Source organism: Pangasianodon hypophthalmus, chromosome 13 (genome assembly GCF_027358585.1).
Source record: "Pangasianodon hypophthalmus isolate fPanHyp1 chromosome 13, fPanHyp1.pri, whole genome shotgun sequence".
In the NCBI taxonomy this organism is placed as follows: domain Eukaryota; kingdom Metazoa; phylum Chordata; class Actinopteri; order Siluriformes; family Pangasiidae; genus Pangasianodon; species Pangasianodon hypophthalmus.
Genome location: NC_069722.1, coordinates 20,310,352 through 20,332,873, shown reverse-complemented (window position 1 = coordinate 20,332,873; position 22,522 = coordinate 20,310,352). Strand labels below are relative to the sequence as shown.

The window sequence follows — 22,522 nt, the reverse complement described above, 5'->3', positions numbered from 1 at the left end:
TAGCAGCAGAGAGATAAATTTCAACATAAATCAAATTGTTCATCATTCAGTTACACAGATAGGAAGAGAGTGAAAGAAAAACAATGGTCAAACTGAGAAACAGGGTGGGAAATCAGAGCAACTATCAATAACAGAGAGAAAGAATGCATGAGAGGTGGATGAGTAGTATATTTCTCCTCATTTATTCTCATGCAGTTTAGCTGATAAGGTCCTTAGCACCCTGTGTACGAGACATGTTTATTTACAATCACTTGCTTGTTATAATGGCTTCCCTGAAGATAATATGAACTAGCAAGTTATTTTTCTGGTGCTTAGCACAATGAAACTTCTGTTTGCAGGATACCATAGCTAGCTAGATAGCTAACTAATGATAACTAGCAAGTAAGGAACTAGCAAAGGTTTTATTTGATTAGGTTGTAACTTTAATGCTGATGCCTTTGATGTTTTTGAGGAGAAACGTGTGCGTTAGGTAAGAGAAAATGGACAAAGAAGGGTTCGTTATATGGCAGCCCTTCATTATATTTGACTCATTAAGTCAAATTTTAAAAAGAGAAGTGAATTTTAAATAAAAAAGTCAACTTTAATTAAAAAAAACAGAAGCCATCTTTAAATAAGAGTCAACTTAAAAAAGTACTCAACTTTAAATAAAAGAAGTCAACATTAAAAAAGGAAGTCTACTTTAAATAAAAGAAGTCAACATTAAAAAAGGAAGTCTACTTTAAATAGAGTCAACTTTTAACAAAAGAAGTCAACTTTAGTCAACCTTTATTAAAATGAGTCAACTGTAAAAAAAAAAAAAAAAAAAAAAAAAAAGAAGTCAACTTTAATTAGTCAACTTTTAATAAAAGAACTCAATGTTACATAAAAAGTGTCAACTTTACAAAAACTTTAGACAACTTTGAAAAAGTTGAATCAACTTTAAATAGAGTCCCATAAAAAAAAGTCAATCATACAATGATCAGGAAAGTATTTCCAATTCCTTGGTTTAAGGCTTTGTGATTTGAAGTCCAAACTTTGAGCACTTAAACATAAATTTATTTTTAGCAGAAGGCAGTGACCTAAAGCACATGGGTCACAACTAGTGTTATTAATAGAGCAGGTGTTGTGATGCAGTGTATTTCGTTTGTACACAGCTTTACAAAATAATGACCCTGGATTAATGGCCCATTGTGTTAAAGAAGTTTTTTTTTTTGTTGGAACAACATCGATCAGACATCCTGCTGTGTACTAATCAGAGAATAGAAGATGATCAGGACACACACACTCACACACACAAACACTCTCTCTCTCTCTCTCTCTCTGCTTTATCAGAAATGGTCAAGGAGTACAAATGACAGGAAGGGAGGGGGAGGAAAAGTGGAAGCACAAGAGTGTGTATGTGTGTGAGAGTCTGTGGCGGAAAATCAGTCATTTTGAACCAAACCCAAGATGCAGCTCTTTTATTTGTGAAATTTAGTGTACAACATTTTCACCAAATAAAAACCCTCAGAAAAAGTGTGTCCAATTAAACTCAAATTTGGGCAGTGCCAGTACGAAGCTTGTCAGACAAAAACATTCAAAGACAAAAAATGATTTGAAAAGCAGGCACACTATTTGTTTTTTAGTCAGTGGTTTGCTTTAGTAGCCTGACCTTACTTCACCATGTTACTTAACTCCAAAATAAAACCATATTCCCACCATATTCATATACAACCTGCACTGAAATCCACAAACAAAATATAATTTATATTAATTTATTTATAGAATTTAATGTATTAATTTTTATTAATATTTTTATTAATATTTAAATATCAAGTAGTACATTCTTTTGTAGATGTTTTTCATTATTTTTAATATACATTCCCCATCAATATTACAATCATTAGAATGAAATGATGCTTAAAGGACCCCAGTTTGACTAGCAGCAGCTTGGCACCCAGATTTATAGCAGATAATGATATCATGCCCAGTGACGTTTTCTGATCTTTCTGGAAGGCAACAAATCCAAACAACTAAAGAAAATCTGACATTATAAGGTGGCGACTGTGGTCACCTATTACCAACAGTTTCCTGATTTCTGAAAGACGTTCTTTTGGAAGATAGTTCTCTAGCTTATTCACTCACGTTAGATAGAAAGCTTCCCAGAAAGTTCCACAGAGTGTCTACCTGAGACTATTTATGAACGTGAATGAAGTAGCTGAGTTTAGGAAACTGTACGAGTTCAGGAGTTTTGAAAAAATAAAAATTCCAGTCTAGGCCACACCCACTTCCAGGTTAAATCCGAACAGAGATATAGACAATATTTTGAGCACTAAAGCTCTAGATACAAATAGTGGCAATGTGTTAAACCCCAAACAGAGAGGTTTGTTTCCCAAATCCCTTCCTAAGGTCCAGCTCTTTGTTAAATTTCACCAACAGATCTGATTCACTTTAATATCCCCCTGTTTATGTGAACCAGGTGTGCGAATACATGGGTGTATTGATTGGTATTTGCAAATGCCAGGATTGCTGGAAAAAGGAGGATGGATTTGTTTTGACAAGTGAATGTTAACCCAGCATACAGGATTCTGAAAACATGAACTTGAAGAAACACGAAACCGTGAAGTCAGAATATTGCCAAAACACTCTATATTTGATAAACAATACCTGAAGGTCATTTCCTTAAGGGACAGAAAGAAATACAGCTAAATGCCAGCTCAGTGATAGCACCAAAGTCAACAACGACTGTGAGAAGACGTCTTATGAGAAAATGTTTAAATGGGTTGCCGATAATTAACCAGAAAGTTGAACCAGAAACTGTAGTGAGAACTATCATGTGAAAATGCTTTATAAAAAAGTAGTTACTATAGTTACATTTACTGTGTGTCAGATGCATGTCATACATTTTTTTTAAAACAATTATTTACAGTGACATTTAATTGTGCAGATCATCCTTGAAAAGTTTATCACTTATGTTATAACAGCTTTAAACTGTTGTTCTCTCACCAGCCTCTCTTTTTTCTTTTTTTAATAAGACAAAAAAGTGTCATGTCATATAACTAAGAAACACAAAAACATCCACACTAAAGACTTTCCAACTGTGGAAAAACTTAAAGTTACAGGTTTACTTCTGCCTCTGTTACATCTCACTGACACTGGAGACTCTTTATAAATGTTAAATAAACATCTCCTTACAGAAAACCACACCATAGCAACACATTTTTCTTTGTTAAATAAAGACATTTGATCCAATTATTGTTAGAAGTTAACCAGCCAACATTTTCTAGTACGTTACTTGCTATTAATGATCTACAGTAGCTACAGGCAGAGAGTCATTGTGCTAATTGTAAAAATTAAAATAATAATAATAATGGACAGTGGTTAATACACTTATGAACACTTCAATAGGAACGGTGGCATAGCTGGTGCCCAACAGACTGGTGTGAGTATTTCTGACATTGCTGATCTCCTGGGATTTAGAGTTTTCACAGAAGGGCGCTCAAACCCCCAAAAAAATCCAGTGAGTATCAGGTGTGTGGGCTGAAAAGCCTTGTTGATAAGAGAGGTCAGGGGAGAATGGCTAGACTAGTTCAAGCTGACAGGAAAGCCACAGGAACTCAAATAACCACTCTTTACAACCATGGTGAGCAGAAAAGCATCTCAGAATGCACAACACGACAAAGCTTGATGCTGATGGGCCACGACAGCAGAAGACTACACACCACAAGACCACTCCTGTCAGCCAAGAACAGGATCTTAGATCAGTAGTTTCTAGAATTCAGCCCATCTGGCACCAATAACCATGCCAGCGTCCCATTCTGCCCATTCTGACGTTAACTGAAGCGCTTGACCTGTACCTGTATGATTTTATGCATTGTGCTGCTGCCACATGATTGGTTCATTGGATAATAGCATAAATGAACAAAGGTATAGGTGTTCCTATTAAAGTTGTTGTGAGTGTAATTTTTCAGTTTTCCTGCCATGGAGAAGGAAGAGGGGAGTAATAAAATCTCTAACCTAACACAGAAATTTGATTTATATCATATAGATATTTGGTAATTTAGCAAAAAAATATCAGAATGAATATTGGAAATGTCAGAGTGTGTTCAATTTAAAACAAATTACATTACCAATTCTTAGCAATTCAATTGTGCATTCTTTTCACCTTTTCAATCTCTCTGTTGCTATCTGTCTCTATCACTCACTCAATAACTCTTTCCTTGTCATCTAGTGATTTGGCAGAGTGGGCTCTGTGAGTCTGTTAGGTGAACATCAAATGTAAGGGTTCTATCTTCTGTAGAAAATACTGTTATATTTTCAGTGTGAATAAATCAATATACTTCTGTAAAAAAAACTCTTTACAACAGGTTTAAACAGATTCAACATGTGACTCTCAGCTGTGCACTGCTGATTGTTGTCAATGTACTGTATGTAGTCAGTGTATTACAGGAGACATATTACATTATCAGATATCAGGATAAATGGAAACGAATCTTCTTAATGAAGTACTAAGTTGTGCTATTTTGTTAATTAGGAAGTAGAGTAAGATTTCATGAAACTCTACCAGTCACAGTTGGGCCAAGAATAACATGCACTGGTTATAATATCATAAACTTTGTCCAGGTTATAAAAAAAAAATTGCTGTTTCGGACTTGAAAGAGTCGGCTCTTATCGATCATCCGACTCACTCAAATGATCTGACTCACTGAAAACAGCTGCAGTTTCTATTACTAGTGTCAACACCATAAAACATACTCAGGTCTGAATCACTGCACTGTTGGCTCCATAGCTTCCTTTCTTTCTATTACTGATATGAATATCCATTCTGTTGCTAATTTTGTAACTATGAATGAACTGAACAAAGGAAATCTAAAAGTGGGAAAGAATAAAATAAGAGGAGGAACTGCTATTACATCATCACTCAGTCACATCATTATTTGGAAGATCGTAGTATCTGAAATCTTTAATGATATTGATATTCTAGAATGTTGACCTTTCGCCTCCTTAAAATGTATATAAAGTCATTTATGTTTGGACCAGTGTTTATTCTCAAGCCTTATATGACCCTATGTCTTACATGTCAGACAAAAAAAAAATGCAGTTTATTGTGTTACCTATGAAACCTCTGAGCTGAAGACCATGTCAATTGTTGGAAAATGTAAAGTTACAGCTTAAAGTCACCTCTGACTGTTACAAAGAACTGACACTGGAGACTCCTTCCAAAAATGCTAAATAAACATCAATTTACAGAAAGCATATTAACCACATTAATGATTACACATGTAATCATCATACAGGTACATGTAATTTTCCAGGTGAAGACTGGAGAAAGACCAGATTTTTTTTTTCCTAATCTTCAATTGTTCAGCCCATGATAACCTCAGATTCCTGTTCTTGGCTGATAGGAGTGGAATCCAATGTATCCCCTGCTGTTGTAGCCCATCCACCTCAAGAATCAAAGTTTTGTGCATGCTGAGATGCTTTTCTGCTTACCACGGTTGTAAAGAGTGATTATTTGAGTTTCTATATCCTTCCTGGCAGCTCAAACCAATCTGGCCATTTTCTTCTGACCTCTCTTAGCAACAAGGTGTTTCAGCCTGCAGACCCTCCTCACGCAGGATGTTTTTGTTTATCACACCAAATGCCACAGCTGTGCAACACTTTAGAGCCAGCACTAATGCGGCTGATGAAAAGATCCTGTGCTTGGATTTCTTGCTACCAGCATATTTCAAAGAGACATTCTGCTTTGTCTCAACCTACAATGTGCGGTATACTCCCTAGTCTAGTCCATGCCATAATCTGACATGTTCCCGATTACATCAGAGGGCAGTCCTCCTCCAGCCCTAAACTAAATCGCTGCTGACATGGTTACCGCCTCATCATGCATCTGTAAAGCAAAGGTTTCTGGCATAAACCGGAACTTCAGACATCTATTTAATTTACATAGGAATGTAAATTATCACATTTTCACATTTTGCATTTTTACTTTAAGCTTCAACTCATGTCTCTTAGTGTTTCTGCAATGTCCTCCACCAATAGCACCCAGCTTTTCCAAGATAGCATCGGTTCTCTTTATATTTTGCCCTTTTCAGGTGCTCTGACTCTGCTGGGTACACTGCTAAATAATATTTTTTTATTCTCATAAACGTAAGTCAAAAGTACTTCCACTTGTGCCTCTCAGAAATTCTTCTTTTTTGGCCATTTAGTAGCCATTTTGTGCCATTTTTCTGCTCTGTGAGCTTTGCCTTTTATGGAGTTTTGTGGGAATCACTAAATGCAAATCGATTCTGAATTATTCTCCTATAACAGCACACACCACTGTGTTTGATTCCTTATGTGCAGCCAATATTTATCTGAAATACAAGGGAATATATAGGGGAAATTAACACTCTTTATCAAAATGTCTTCCAAAATATAAACTCATACTTAGTTTATATTATATATTTTTCAGATGCCCTTTAAGAATGCCTTTGACAAAAGAAGAACATAGTGAAATCATTCTCATGGTGAAATCATTCTCGGGAAGCTGTTGCAAGGTTGCGATTGACATGCAATTACATGCATAACACAGATGTGTTAAAAAGAGTTCCTCCTGAGTAGGAGAGACGACTTCGTATGTTTTTACAAAGAAGTGGAAATCATGTTGAGGATGTTTTGTAAATAAAGTTACATTTTGCTCAAAAGTGCTAATTTCCCTTTTGAGACACGTTATATATTGAATTACCTCTTCTTCTAGGTTTTCTTTGTTGTTTTTATACTGAATATTTTTGCATGACTTTTACATTGGAGAAGTGAGTGAAAAACCTTTTGACTGACTGTGTGTTCAGAGATGTTGTAGTGAAGAGAGAACACAGTGTGCTCGCCATTCAAGTGGGTAAGTTGTCAGAACACTGTTGCTAGGCAACTGGCAAATATGGATACCAAGAATAAAGCAGTTTAAATGAGTAAGTCTAAAGATGTTGATAGCTATTACATAGCTATTACGTCTTTTATGCAGACATTGTAAAGGCAGATTAACAGCGGAACAAAAATTATACTGTAATTAACATTGACCTTGCACATGTTCTGAAAATTGTGTGTAATTGCACAATGTTGATATTTTTTTGATCATTACATAGACTTTTTCATTTTGAAACCCTGAGACGCTCCATACTCCCCCCTCCACAGTTCCCGCTCTCCCCCTTGTCTTAGAACTGAGGGATTTTATAGTGGAAATCACAGTGCAATGACGCACAAGAGTGACGTGATTTAAAATGTGTGAAGAGGCTAATATGTTTACATAATTAGAAACATATGTGCGCACACACACACACACCCACCCCCACAAGGTCAGAACTGTCAGATATTCCCATTCTTGAGGAATATTTGGTAAAAACATGCCCACACACACACACACACACACATACACACACACAGAGTCTGGGCCATAGTAACATATATACAGATTTTAACTGCACAATCTATTAGTGTGTCAGAGTAAGCTGTGTGTATGTTCATGTACTGTATGTGAGTATCTCCTTCCTGTCATTCTCCATTAACAGTGTGTGCGTGTTTTTATTTCTCTCTCTCTTTGACTCACTCACTCTAGTGCTACTCTTCCTATCTCACTATCAGACCGGTAGTATCTATACGTGTGTGTGTGTGTGTGTGAGGGTGTGGAAGCACATTGGAAGTACCATATAATCAATTCCCTTTTATTCTGAGGTTGTGAATGATGTTGGTAAATTAACACAACAGTTCAGTAGAACTGATGACATAGAAATGACTTCTTGACTATAAACACGTCTCGACTAGTTACACACACCTTGAGAAACTAAAAACAATGTGTATGACTTTCACACACTCACGGCGATAATCATTTCCTGGCCGTCATCCAGCATTTCTTTTTCTTGCTCTTTATCCTCCATTTGGCCGCATCCCAAAATACATACTGAAGATTTAAACACTCAGCCAAGTGTATACTAACGTCATGCTTTTTTTTTTACCCCGAGCACATTCTCAAGATGTTTACACAAAGTGGACTTACATAACAGGTGATTCAACATGCTATCACTGATTACTATGCTGTTACCATGATAAAATGGCAGCAGTGTGGTTTTGCGTGTTGCTAGCACCATTCAATTTAATTTGTATAGCACTTTTAACAATAAATATTGTCACAGAGCAGCTTTACAGAAATTCGGAGGTAGATCCCTAATTAGCAAGCCAGAGGAGCACAGTGGCGAGGGAAAACTCCCTAAGAAGACATGAGGAAGAAACCTTGAGAGGAATCAGAAAGGGAACCCATTCACTTCTGGGTGATACCCAATGACTATAGAGTATATGGGTGGACGTCATGATAGGGAGTCACAAAATCGTGATAGGGAGTCAAAACTGAAGCCAAAATGTCTCTGAGGTCCTCTAGTGGCTGGAGTACAATTTTTAACCCTGCCCATTCCCATGTTAGTGAATGGGACAAATGGCAGTCTCACATTTTAAGTTACATTTCCACAAATAACTGTTGGGAATAGTGTTCTGTCATTACAAGTTCAGCTGACCCTTATAGAGTCAAGAGTTATTTGATGATAAATAAAAGGGCATGGCTAATGAGATGATTGACCAGTTTGGACATGGAATCCAAGTCCCATGAATAAGCACATATTTTCCAACACACACCTGAAGCTCTTGACAGTTCTGTAGCAAAGCAATGTTTTGGTCTGCTGTAAACTGTTCAATCACACCCTCAGCAGTGAGTTCTTTGCAGCGCCTCAAGAGAAAGAGAGTTATCCAGCACAGAGCCGCTTGTGTGCATGCATGCCTGTGTGTGCACAAATAAAATAAGCCGCTGAAAGCGAAAGTGAAAAATTGGAGAATAAAATGCCTCTGAGTTGTCCCCAAGCCTGCCTCCTGTTTCCTCATTTCTGCATGAACCTGTAAGGTTGCTACACTATGTTTTACTGTATGACCTTAGCGAACACTTGAAATATCTTGGTAAGGTCAAGGCAAGTCAAGTCAAGTGGCTTTATTGTCATTTCAACCATATACAGCTAGAAAGTACAAGACAGTACAATGACTACCAAAACAGGACAATAGGCACAGTACGATACAGTGCAGCGCCGACTAGTACACAGTTCTAGTAAGAAAGTGAATCAGATATGACAGTAGTGCAAAAGAGTACAATATAAGTTGCTGTAAATGTAAATATAAAGGGTAGCAGCCAGGTAGAGAGTATAAAAAAAATTATATACAGTATTTTATACTGTACCACTGCACCTCCTCTCTGTATGCTGACTCGTCATTATTGCTGATGAGACCCACCACGGTCATGGCAAACTTGATGATGTGATTCAAGCTGTGCGTTGCTGTACAGTCGTGAGTCAGCAGAGTGAACAGCAATAGACTGGGCATACAGCCCTGGGGGACCCCAGTGCTCAGTGTGGTGGTGTTGGAGATGCTGTTCCCGATCCGGACTGACTGAGGTCTCCTAGTCAGGAAGTCCAAGATCCAGTTGCAGAAGGAGGTGTTCAGGCCAGCAGGTTCAGCTTTTCAATCAGGTGCTGAGGAATGATTGTGTTGAATGCTAAACTGAAGTCTATGAACAGCATTTGAACATATATGTCTTTTTTGTCCAGGTGGGTGAGGGCCAGATGGAGGATGGTGGTGATGGCATCATCCACTGAGTGGTTGGGACAATACGCAAATTGCAGGGGCTCCAGTGAGGGGGGCAGCAGGGTCTTGGTGTGCCTCATGACGAGCTTCGCGAAGCACTTCATGATGATATGTGAGTGCAATGGGACGGTAGTCATTGAGGCAGGATACTGAAGACTTCTTTCGTACAAGGACGATGGTGGCGGCCTTGAAGCACGTTGAAATGACAGTGCTGCTCAGGGATATGTTGAAGATGTCTGTGAAAACATCCGCCAGCTGGTCTGCACATCCTCTGAGCACTCTGCCAGGAACGTTGTCTGGTCCAGCAGCCTTCCATGGGTTAACTCTGTGTAGAGTTTTCTTGGTTAAACAGCCATGGTTAAACACAGCACCTGGTCATTGGGAGGAGGGGTGGTCACATCATTCTGCGCCTCAAACTGAGCTTAGAAGTTGTTCAGCGCATCTGGAAAGGGGGCATCACTATCACAGGCAGGTGGTGTTGTCCTGTAGTTGGTGATGGCCTGGATGCCCTGCCACATGCACTGCATGTCTCTGCTGGCCTTGAAGTGGCTGTGGATTCTCTGGACGTGTGCGTGCTTTGCCTCTCTGATGGCCCAGGACTGTTTGGCCCTCGCTGTTCTTAGGGTGCCTTGTCACCTGCTCTGAAGGTGGAGTTTCTGGTCCTCAGCAGAGCATGCACCTCTGCAGTTATCCACGGCTTCTTTTTGGAGTGTGTGGTGATGATCTTGGAGACAGTGACGTCATGAATGCACTTGCTGATATAGCTGGTCACTGATGCCGTGTATTCCTCCAATTTGGTGAAGTCGCTGTCAGTTGCCGCTTCCCTGAACATGTGGCAGTGTACTCAAAAGAGTCCTGAAGAGCAGAGATGGCAGGTTTTTACCTGCTTCTGAACTGGTTTGGAGCTTCTGATGAGCAGTCTGTATGCTGGGATTAGCATAACAGAGATGTGATCTGAGTAGACGGAGTAGACGAGGTAGGGGTCGGGGATTAGCCCGGTATATAAAGGAAAAACTCCACACTACATTGAGTTAGCCAGTACCCCATCATAAGCTGCACTTCAGGTAATACCAGCATGCAACCTCCATCAAAAATATGTCCATCACTAATATGCAAGGGTGAGAGGTGGACTCACTGCTCGTTTAGCCGTATCTACTGAGCATGCTTTGACTCCCATTTTGACCAAAAATAAGGCTTCAAAAATGCACAAATGGGAGTGAACAGCACCATGTTGTCCAAATATCCTTTCATTGGTGGTACTTGTATAGTGTGATTATAAATCACTGTTCTTCCACAATTGTACACTACAAAGTACTAAGTTTGTTGAAAGAATGATCAGTATGAGCATCATAGTCTTTATAATTACAGTTATAGTTTTTAGATTATACTATTAGCAGTTCTTGAATGAACTAGTATGAATATAAACAAACAAAAAACATCAGCTGAATATGTAATTTTTTTCCCAAAAAGTAAACCGACATCAGAAACCAGGTGGGAAAAAATAAGTACACCCTTCCTACTTCCACAATCGTTAAGAGAGTAATTAGCAGTCAGGTGTAACTAATAAAATGCACAAAATTAGTTAATCATCAAGAAGTGCGACTACCTCTATAAAAGCAGAACTTTTGTCAGGCTGGTGTTCTGGAGCACTCAGGGATGTGTCTACATTATGCAAAGAAGAAAGAAAATCAGCCATGACCCCAGAGAAGCAATTGTTGCTGCTCATCACTCTGGGAAGGGTTATAAGGCCATCTCCAAACAATTTGAAATTCACCATTCTACAGTGAGAAGGATTGTTTACAAAAGGAGAGCCTTCAAGACAGTTGCCAATGTTCCCAGAAGTGAATATTCCAGCAAATTCAGTCCAAGGTCAGAGCATTTAATGCACAGAGATATAAAGAAAAACCCAAGAGCCACAACATGTGACTTACAGGTCTCTGTAAGCACATTAAATGTTTATGCTCATGACAGCACTATCAGAAAAAGTATGAAAATATGGCTTTCATAGAACAGTGGCTAGGAAAAATACCTTTCTCTCCAAAAAGAATATGGCAGTTTGCAAAGTTGCATCTAAACAAGCCACAAAAGTTCTGGAACAATAATATCCTTTGGACTGATGAGACCAAAGGGAGGATGTTTGGGCATCATGCACAGTGCCATGTTTGGCGAAAATCAAACACAGCGTATCACCACAAGCGCCTTATTCTGACTGTTAAGCAAGGTGGATGATAATTTGGGCTTGTTTGCATGCACATCATGATTGAATGGCCAAGTCAAAGTCCAGACCTCAGCTCCGCTGAGATTCTATGGCGGGATCTTAAGAGAGCTATGCGTAAACGAATGCCCTCAAACATCAATGACCTGAAGCAATGTTATAAAGAAGAGTGGGCCTAAATTTCTACAAAACAATGTGAGAGACTGATAAACTCCTACAGAAAATGTTTACTTGAAGTTTTTGTTGCTAAAGGTGGTTCTACATGTTACTGAATTAGAGGCTGTATGAATTTTTTCCCCATTTTTTTCTGAATGTTGTGTTACTTTGTGGGGAAAAAAGGACTACATATTGAAATCTGTTGTGTTTTTTTTTTGTTGTTGTTGTCATCTGAGGTTATTTGTCATAATAATAAAGTGACAATAAAGTGATAAAATTGTGTGTTGTAAAAGAACATTTGGTGTGTAATCATTTTGGGGCTAAAGCATCTGAAAATCAGACACAAAACAGAAAACTTTTACAAAAGAAGCAATGAGTGGGAACAGGAGTAAAAAAAAACACTCCACGGCAGAACTTTGCTTTGAGCAGTTTCATACTCACAAGTAAAAGTAATAACATGTGTTGTCTTGCGTGGCATCATTACTCAGCCCATTAGGAAACTCTAGACAGAAATGAGAAAGAGAACAGTCACCTAATACGGACATCCCGCTTGAAAATGCAGGCAAGAACCAGCTTGTAGTCTAAATTAAATGGAATTATTATTACTGAAGCAATTTTAAATATCTGAATAATGTTCATGAAATACATCAAGTCAAAGTGGTCCCTGGCTATAAAAAGTTTGACAACTCCTGTCTTAGGTTAATAATAAATGGATTAAGAAACAAATAGTTATTTAACATATAATCGTTGATGTGGTGAAGCTTATTTACCGTTTATGGAAGGAGTCTCCAGTGACAGTACTTTGTAACAGTCAGAAAGTTTTCAACCACAGAATTCACATACAGTTTCTCAGTAACATGACAAGCTGCTTTTGTTTGTCTTATTAACTTCAAGAGAAAGAAAAAGCCAGGCTGATAAAGTCAGTGATACTAGGAACTAACTTGTCTCATGGATGTTCCACAACGTAAATGTATGACATGCTGTTGACCAGAATTACTAAGCAGATCCCAAATATTTCAATATAAACTCATTTACTGTGTTTCAGATTTTAGTTTCCCTTTAAAGGTGCATTAGGTAAGATTAATCTTTTTTTCTGAAGATGAGGTCAGTTTTCCAAAAGCATTTCTCAGCGACTTAATACACTTTTGCCAAGGCCATGGTTTAATGCGTTTTTTTTTTTTTTTAAATCATGTTCCACACATCCATCCATCCATTTCCCATGCCACTTACCTTACACAGGGTTGCAGGGGAGCCTGGAGCCTATCCCAGGGAACCCAGGGCACAAGGTGGTGGATACCCTGGACGGGTACACAATCGCACACTACAGACAATTTGGAAATGCCGATCAGCCTACAATGCATGTCTTTGGACTAGAGAAGGAAACCAGAGTACCTGGAGGAAACCCCGAAGTGAGAGAACATGCAAACTACGCACACACACACACACACGCACACGCACACACACACACACACACACACACACACACACACACAGACAGGGCAGAGGCGGGAATCAAACCCCCAAGCCCAGAGGTGCAAGGCAAACCTGCTAACTACTACGCCGCCATGCCCTCCATGTTCCACATGTCTTCCAGGTTATTTGTACAAGTAAGGAATAAAATTAAATATATATATATATATTGCATCTTTAAGCACAGAAACAGAAGGCATAATAATATTAATGCAAGGATGCTTACTGGAGGCTATTTGTCAATATTTGTCAATGTTTGTCAATTGTTTGTACAATGATCTAAAAGATATTTGAACAAACCCAACTCAGAGAGCAATTTTACTTCACTAATTGAAAGGTTAATGAACAAGTTTGATCGTTCCTTAAAAAAACTGGCAAGCAGCCCTTTAGGAGTCGAAATCACTCAGTGACTCACTCATTGACTCACTAAAAGTAAGCGGATTTCCAAATCACAAGTTTATTCATACTGGATTTAAAAAAAGAAAGCCATATCCTGTACCTGTGCTTTAAATCCCGGAAATAGCCAGGGAGGAGGAAATCGCGGACCTTTCTCTGAGTGGGCGTGGCCTTGTGGCTGATACAAATGAAAGTCCGAGTGGAAAGAGCCGACGATCAAAACTTTGACCCGGGACAAAAGAGCGTGATTTATTCTGATCTGACAACCGGACGAACACGTGTGCGTGTGTGCGTGTGTGTGTGTTTACTGACGGGATCTATCAACGTGAAGCGATGGTATGTGTGTGTGTGTGTGTGTTGTAATGGCGTGAGCATTCCTACATCTCTCCAGTCTACAGGTAAGTAACAGCTACATCATACTACTTCTGCTATTACTGCTAGTTAATTCTATTAATATTACTGCTTCCACTGCTTCTACTATTAATTCTATTATTATTACTGCTGCTACTACTTCTACTATTAATATTATTCCTGCTGCTACTACTTCTACTATTAATATTATTCCTGCTGCTACTACTTCTACTATTAATATTATTACTGCTGCTACTACTTCTACTATTAATATTATTATTATTCCTGCTGCTACTACTTCTACTATTAATATTATTCCTGCTGCTACTACTTCTACTATTAATATTATTATTATTCCTGCTGCTACTACTTCTACTATTAATATTATTCCTGCTGCTACTACTTCTACTATTAATATTATTCCTGCTGCTACTACTTCTACTATTAATATTATTATTATTCCTGCTGCTACTACTTCTACTATTAATATTATTCCTGCTGCTACTACTTCTACTATTAATATTATTACTGCTGCTACTACTTCTACTATTAATATTATTATTATTCCTGCTGCTACTACTTCTACTATTAATATTATTCCTGCTGCTACTACTTCTACTATTAATATTATTATTATTCCTGCTGCTACTACTTCTACTATTAATATTATTCCTGCTGCTACTACTTCTACTATTAATATTATTCCTGCTGCTACTACTTCTACTATTAATATTATTATTATTCCTGCTGCTACTACTTCTACTATTAATATTATTCCTGCTGCTACTACTTCTACTATTAATATTATTCCTGCTGCTACTACTTCTACTATTAATATTATTATTATTCCTGCTGCTACTACTTCTACTATTAATATTATTCCTGCTGCTACTACTTCTACTATTAATATTATTACTGCTGCTACGACTTCTACTATTAATATTACTACTACTACTGCTACTACTATTAATTCAATTATTATTACTGCTGCTACTACTTCTACTATTAATTCTATTATTATTAATCCTGCTACTTCTACTATTAATTCTATTATTATTATTCCTGCTGCTACTACTTCTACTATTAATTTTATTACTGCTGCCACTACTTCTACTATTAATATTACTACTACTACTGCTACTACTATTAATTCTATTATTATTACTGCTGCTGCTACTTCTACTATTAATTCTATTATTATTATTCCTGCTGCTACTACTTCTACTATTAATATTACTACTGCTGCTACTACTACTACTACTACAACTACCAATACTATTACTTCTACTACTACCACTACTGCTACTAGTAATAATAATAATAATAATAATATTAACAATGTCACAGCTTTTCGTTGAGCTTATACATCTTAACATGTGTAAATGATTGTGTGTGTGGGTGGGTGTGAGTGTGTGTCACACACAGAGAGGTTTATAAAACACACACTTTGCATTGTTAATGATCACCCAGTGACACACACTCACCTGCTGTAAACACTTTTCACTGTGCTTTGGGTTTTTATTAGCAAAAACCAATTTGATTTTATTAGCAAAAACCAATATTGCTTTATATTGGTAGACATTAAATAAAATTAATGAAAATTAATGAAAACTTTGTTTATTATGTGGCTGTAAGAATGCATGATTTATTATATTTTAATTGTGATCACAGTCTGCGGCTGGAATTTGGTGTCTTGCCCACTCACAATTCATTTATGTCATTTTGTGCTTTCTGTGTGTATCTGTGTGTGAGCTCATTTTCCGCACTCAATTGACTGGATATGGGGGAAAAAAAAGCTGTTTTTGAAAGACGTTTTTAATTACACACTTGTGACATAATTACAACATTTACCCTTTTTAAAAATGTTTAAGAATTGCATTCTGTGCTTTCTATGTGAGTTGATATGTAAAGAATAAAAACAGAGCAACAACAGGGCTTGGCTTTATGGGGAAAAAAAAAAAATCAATGATGGCATGATGAGTTGCAGCCCAACATAAGAAACAAGAAAGTGTTTTATTCCTCTTATATCACAGCAGATTTTAATTACAAAAACAACCTCATACTTTTTATCAGTTTATCGATGTTGCAGAACGGCCACGAAACAAGTTAGTTCTTGTTATCCCTTAAGTTATATAATATAAAGAGTCATCCCCTCACAAGCCTCTCTTTATCTTACTAGAAACGACTAGAGAAAAACAACACAGGTTGTCATTTTACTGAAAAACCGAAAACAGTTACAAAGTGCTGACGCTGGAGGCTTCTTCCATGAATGTTAAATAAACACTGTCTTAGTGAAAACTTCAGAGTCTCAACATTTTTCTTTGTTAAATAATAAATTATATGGCGTGTCTGCCATACAAGCGCCCGTGAATAAGCCGTTATTATAGATAACCTATTGGAATGAGTGCAGCTGCAGTACTGTCAGAGTTGCAATTATAAAAAATTAATTAAGCCGGTTTAAAAGGTGACCTGTGACTGATTCTAGACTCATTCGATTTAATTGGGTCTAAGAGGAGTCTGCTGGTCTCCGGTGGCTTTGTATTAGCAGACTGTGGTTTCATGGTGATTCACTTGTCCCAATGGACCTCAGTGATATTTGTGTATTTTTTAATCTGCGCTCTAGACTGTCTGCAAAGAAACAAGAACACATTGACACACAGTACCTATAGTTATCTAGAAACCTATTCTGTGAATATATGATGGATCCCAGTGTTGTCACATGTCTTGAAAAAATTTGGCAAACACATTGAACATAAGGAAATGGTTAAAATATCTTGGAAAGCTAGTAAGGTTGTGGATTTAAAAATAAATTCTAAAAGGCATAATTGATAAGAATTCACCCCTTTTCTTTTAGCAATCTGAATTAGGACTAATATTTAATTTTTGAGAGCTCACACTAAATATGTTAAACAAGGTACACCTGGTCGAATTTTAAATAGACTTGTGTCCTATTGTATGCTTGTACAATACATATCTCTGACTGTGGGAGGTCTGACAGCCTAAATGGCAGATCAAATCAGTCCTGTTCTCATGAAGACCAAAGAACTGCCTGTGAAGCTTTGAGATGGAGTTGTTAGGAGGAACAAAAGATGGAGAAGGTTTTGAAACATTAGCAAAGCTTTGAACGTTATTAAGAAGCACTGTGAAATCCATTATAACAAAGTGGAAAAAAATATGGCACGACCCAGTCACTACCAAGATCAGGCCAGACTGAGTTATTCGGCAAGGAGGGCAATGTCCAAGAGGCCAGCTATGACACTGAATTGGAGTTACAGAGCTCACTGGCTGAAATAAGAGAACCTGTGCAGACATTAACAATATCATCAGATCTATACAGATCTGGCATCTGTGGAAAAGTGGCCAGAAGGAAGCCGCTTCTGAGAAAGACCATGTTAACAAATCTAAAGCTTTAGGAAAAAGATTTTGTGGTCTGATGAGGCTATAAGTTGAGCCATTTAGTCTAAAGGCAAAGCATAATGCTTGGAACAAACCAAATACAGCCAAACACCCAGGTACCTGTGATCAAGCATGGTGGCGGTAGCATTATGCACTAGGGTTGCTTTTCAGCAGGAGGAACTGGAAAGCTCCCTGCATCACAGGCTACATGGACTGAGCCAAATATAAGCAAGTTGTTGAGAAGAGCCTGTTCCAGTCAGCCAGACATCTGCATTTAGGGTAAAAATATATGTTCCAACAGGACAATGAGCCACAGCACACAGCCAAAACTACAAAGGAATGGCTTGAAAAAATGAAGGTTTGTGTTTTGGAATGGCCGAATCAAAGCTCAGACGTTTAATCCAAATGAAAATTTGTGGCATGTCATGAAAATTGCTGTCCACCAACGTTCTCCATTTAATTTGTCAGAGTTGTATAAAATTTGCGTTGAGTAATGGGAGAAAATGCCAAAATCAAAATATGCAAAGCTCATAGAGTCACATCCCGAGCTGTAATTGCTGCAAAAGGACAGTTTATGCTGAGCGGGTGAATAATTATCAATTAAGGAGTTTTTAAAAGTTTTTTATTTGTAAATAATTCTGAGGAGATCTAAATAGTTTATTTAATTATATTTCTGTAAAGAGTCACAAAAATCCCTTTCTGATGTGCTCAAATTTGATGTTGTAATAGAAAAAAAGAGAAATAATCATTTAATTACACACTAATGGTGTCATTATATCATTATACTCTATCCTTTAATGCACTGCATAATTTAACCTGTGTGTGTGTGTGTGTGTGTGTATTCTGTGCTGGATTAGGCAGCTTGCTGTATTTGAATTCTAAAACTATGTTAATTGCACACTCATCAGGACCTTTGTACTTCATCTTTTAATCTGTTATAATGTTTAATCATGTTGCTATTTGCTCTTTTCCTTGCAGAGATATACAAAGCACCTCTTGTATGCAGAGTGTGTGTATGCTTCAGTGGATGAAGGGATTCACCAAAGACATCTGTTCAGCAGAAAACTGAAGCCATCAAATCTGTGCAGATCTCCTTATGGCAGCTGTATTCTTCACCTTGCTACTCTTCCTCCCCTTTCCTCCATCCATTTCACCTCGTCCATTTGCAGAGACACCAGTGACCATCAGAGTGGACAAGAATGTTGTCCGCCAAAATGGTGGCAGCATTACAATCAACCAATCCCGTACCAATGACATTCAAAGCTCAAACACAATAAGACAAAAAGAAAGAAAACTGGACCAAACCAGCAGTGAAACCAGCCAAAACAATGGAAACCTTACACGTCATCTGCCGGACATCATTATCATTGGAGTAAGGAAGGGTGGTACAAGAGCATTGCTCGAGATGTTGAGCCTTCACGACACAATCGCTACTGCTCAAAGCGAGGTTCACTTCTTCGACTCGGACATTAATTACCAGCAGGGATTCGAGTGGTACACATCGCAAATGCCACTGGCTCGACCTGATCAGTTGACAGTAGAAAAGACTCCGGCGTACTTCAGCTCTATTGACGCTCCAGAGCGAATCCTTCACATGAACCCTTCCGTCCGGCTCTTGCTGATTGTCCGAGATCCTGTGGATCGCGTTCTATCGGACTATACACAAGTTTTTCACAATCAGCTTCAAAAACACAAAATTCCACAGCCCATCGAGGACCTGCTGCTCCGAGACGGCGAGCTTAACCTCAACTATAAAGCTGTGAACCGAAGTGTGTATCACCCACATATGCAGCAATGGCTACAGGTTTTCCCACGTGACAGCTTTCATATAGTGGACGGCGACATGCTAATCAGAGACCCATTATCAGAAATGAAAAAAGTCGAACATTTTTTGCACCTCAAGCCACAGATAACCGAAGAAAATTTTTATTTTAATCGGACAAAAGGCTTTTACTGTTTGAAGGAACAAGGCCGCGAACGCTGCCTACATGAATCGAAGGGACGAACACATCCAAATGTAGCCCCAGAAATCCTGCAGAAATTATGCAAATACTTTCAGGAACCAAACAGGAAGTTCTTTGAACTAGTAGGTAGAACGTTTGATTGGAAGTGAGAATGGTTAGATGGAAAAGAAATGAAATGCCATGGAAATACAATCATGCACAAAAACTCAACTGTTTAAGGTTGTGTAAAGATCATGAGAATGGATGAGGTGAAATTTTACAAAGATTTGTACAAAGCTTGTTTGTGTGCAAATGCCATATACTTGGGAAGAACATTTGTGAAATGCTGTGAGAACTATGCTAACAGTTTCACCAACAAACCGGTGGTTGCAACTGCAAAGCAGATTGTGAGAATGGACAGAAAACAGGGAAATACTGGGAAGAAAGTTTGACTCAAAGTGAGAAGGCAGTTGAAATCCTGTGAAATCCATGCTAGTGCTTTTTACTAATCAAAAAGAAATTGTTTGTCATCATAACAAAGGATTATGCAAAATCCTGCAAAGAGCTCTGCGGACTCGTTACATTCCTCTAACAGTTACTGAAGAAAGTTGGAGAATTTCAGCAAATAAAAACAGCAAAATAGTACTGTGAAAAACTCCTTTCATAAATAAGTTTTGCCAGAGCATGACAGTAGTCGAAAAGATGAGATGAACATTATATATTTAATCTTAGCTTAATAATATAATACAACATAATTCATTACCACAAAGGCCCATTTGCCTTGATATAAAATGACCTGACTGAATGATAACCTCTACACACCCAAACACACACACACACACACACACACACCTGGCTAAACTGGAATTAAAAACAGGCGGCTATTTAAACTTGAGAGGAAATAAATTCAGCTGAAACTGGGTCATGAAAACAGAAGGAAAACAAAATGCAAGCACTTCAGTGTTGTATGAAACATGCTGAAAACTTAACGCACGTTGTTTTAAAACTTATTCTCATTATGATGTATTATATTGATTTATTTTTTTTTTTTTTAGGATAAATGTATTAGGACTCTGTTAAGTGTGCCATTCCAATGGCGTCATCAGCTGTATGCGTTTGCACCATGTCAAAATTACAGTGGTTAAGAAAACAATGCAACACAAAAATGTATACATTAACAATGTTGTTGTTGTTATTTTTTAATAATGCCAGAATATTACCTCATGACACTGTACTTTTGTGTATTTTTCCAAGGTATTAAGGAACAAAAACTGCAAACATTTACAAACATGGACAACAACAAGTGAGTAGCCAACTACAGAATAATAATAATAATAATAATAATAATAATAATAATAATAATAATAATAATAATAATGATATTTAATAATAATAATAATAATAATAATAATAATGACATTTACTGATATGTATTAACCACAGAAGCAGCTGCATTTTTTTTCAGTAATGTTTGATTATAACGTGATTTCACAATTAGAAAATTCTCAGCTTATAAATCTGACATGATGACATGAAGGCACTGGTTACATAATGATATGCTCATAATGACTTAATCAGCTCTTAGGTGGAATTCCTTCATGTTTTTTAATGGAAAAGTTTCTCAAATATTGAATATAATGGTATCAAGTTTAAATACAAATCCACAGTGCACCTCTCCTTGAAATTATCTACACAAAGTGTGAACATTAAGTGGTTTCTTCTATGCTCAACACAAATAATGAGGCAGCGATTACAGAAATATAAAGACATATTGGCTAATCTCTAACTGAAGCAGAACTCTGTAAACTGTCCATGTTCTGATATACTCACTGTAAAAAGCAAGTTAATGCACAAACTAGCATTATAGAAAACAGGCTAATACACATACTAGCATTATAGAAAACAGGCTAATACACATACTAGCATTATAGAAAACAGGCTAATGCACAAACTAGCATTATATTAAACACGATAAAGCAAACTAGCATTATAGAACACAGGATAATGCACAAGCTAGCATTATTACAGTAAAAAGGCTAATGCACAAACTTGCATTATAGTAAACAGGCTAAAACACAAATTAGCATTATAATAAACAGGATAAAACACAAACTAGCATTATAGTAAACAGGATAATGCACAACCTAGCATTATAGAAAAAAGGTTAATGCACAAACTAGCATTATAGTAAACACGATAAAACAAACTAGCATTATAGTAAACAGTATAAAACACAAATTAGCATTATAGTAAACAGGCTAGTGCACAAACTAGCATTATAGTAAACAGGATAAAACACAAACTAGCATTATAAGAAGGCTAAAATATAAATCTGTATTATAGTAAACAGTTTATCTTAAACTAGCATTATAGTAAATTGACTAACCCTCAACCTAGAATAGCTAATCCCAACCATTATACCACACAAGCTCTGTATGTTTATTAGCCTTTTCAAAGCTGTTTTAACTTTTTGAATTCATTAACTGGCAAATGTATTTGTGACTACAGTCACAGTGTTAAAATAAACACAGCTCATTTGTAGTCTGTTTTATAAACTAGAATGAAATTAGATCAGTATTCTTGATAGCTGGCTACATGCAAGTTGCTAGTTGCTGATGAAACCGAATTCTGCAGTTCTAGTGCTTTTCATCAGTATTTATTCTCTGTCTTAAACTTTTACTGTTAGACTAAGTCAGTGATTATGCTAAAATATGTATATGCTACACTGCATAAGCTAAATATATATTTGTATTTTTATACAGCAGTAGATTTTTATTTTTTGGATTTAAAAAAATAATCTTTTTACAGTAATGTGCATTATAAACATTTCTGAATTTCCGTTAAATAAATAGATGGAGTACTTTATTTAGTTATCATGATCTATGCAAATGTATTACCCCAAATGTTTCATTTGTGCTGTCCTTTATGCTTTTACTTATTATTAATGTGAAAAAAAAATTATGCAAATATACATATAATAAATATAGAC

General features: G+C 37.1%; 1 protein-coding gene across 1 annotated transcript; it reads left to right on the top strand.

Annotated features, from left to right (window-relative positions):
- The first annotated feature begins 14,032 nt into the window (after positions 1-14,032).
- Positions 14,033-21,794, top strand: hs3st1 (heparan sulfate (glucosamine) 3-O-sulfotransferase 1). The gene is made up of 2 exons (XM_026917223.3): positions 14,033-14,241; positions 18,569-21,794. Exon 2 carries the CDS (start codon positions 18,687-18,689, stop codon positions 19,701-19,703), a length of 1,017 nt encoding a protein of 338 aa, XP_026773024.1. The 5' UTR covers positions 14,033-14,241; positions 18,569-18,686; the 3' UTR covers positions 19,704-21,794.
- Positions 21,795-22,522: the final 728 nt, after the last annotated feature.

What these genes read in the sequence shown, in the direction of transcription:
- hs3st1 (XM_026917223.3), top strand. Translation starts at nt 18,687, where the DNA reads ATGGCAGCTGTATTCTTCACCTTGCTACTCTTCCTCCCCTTTCCTCCA.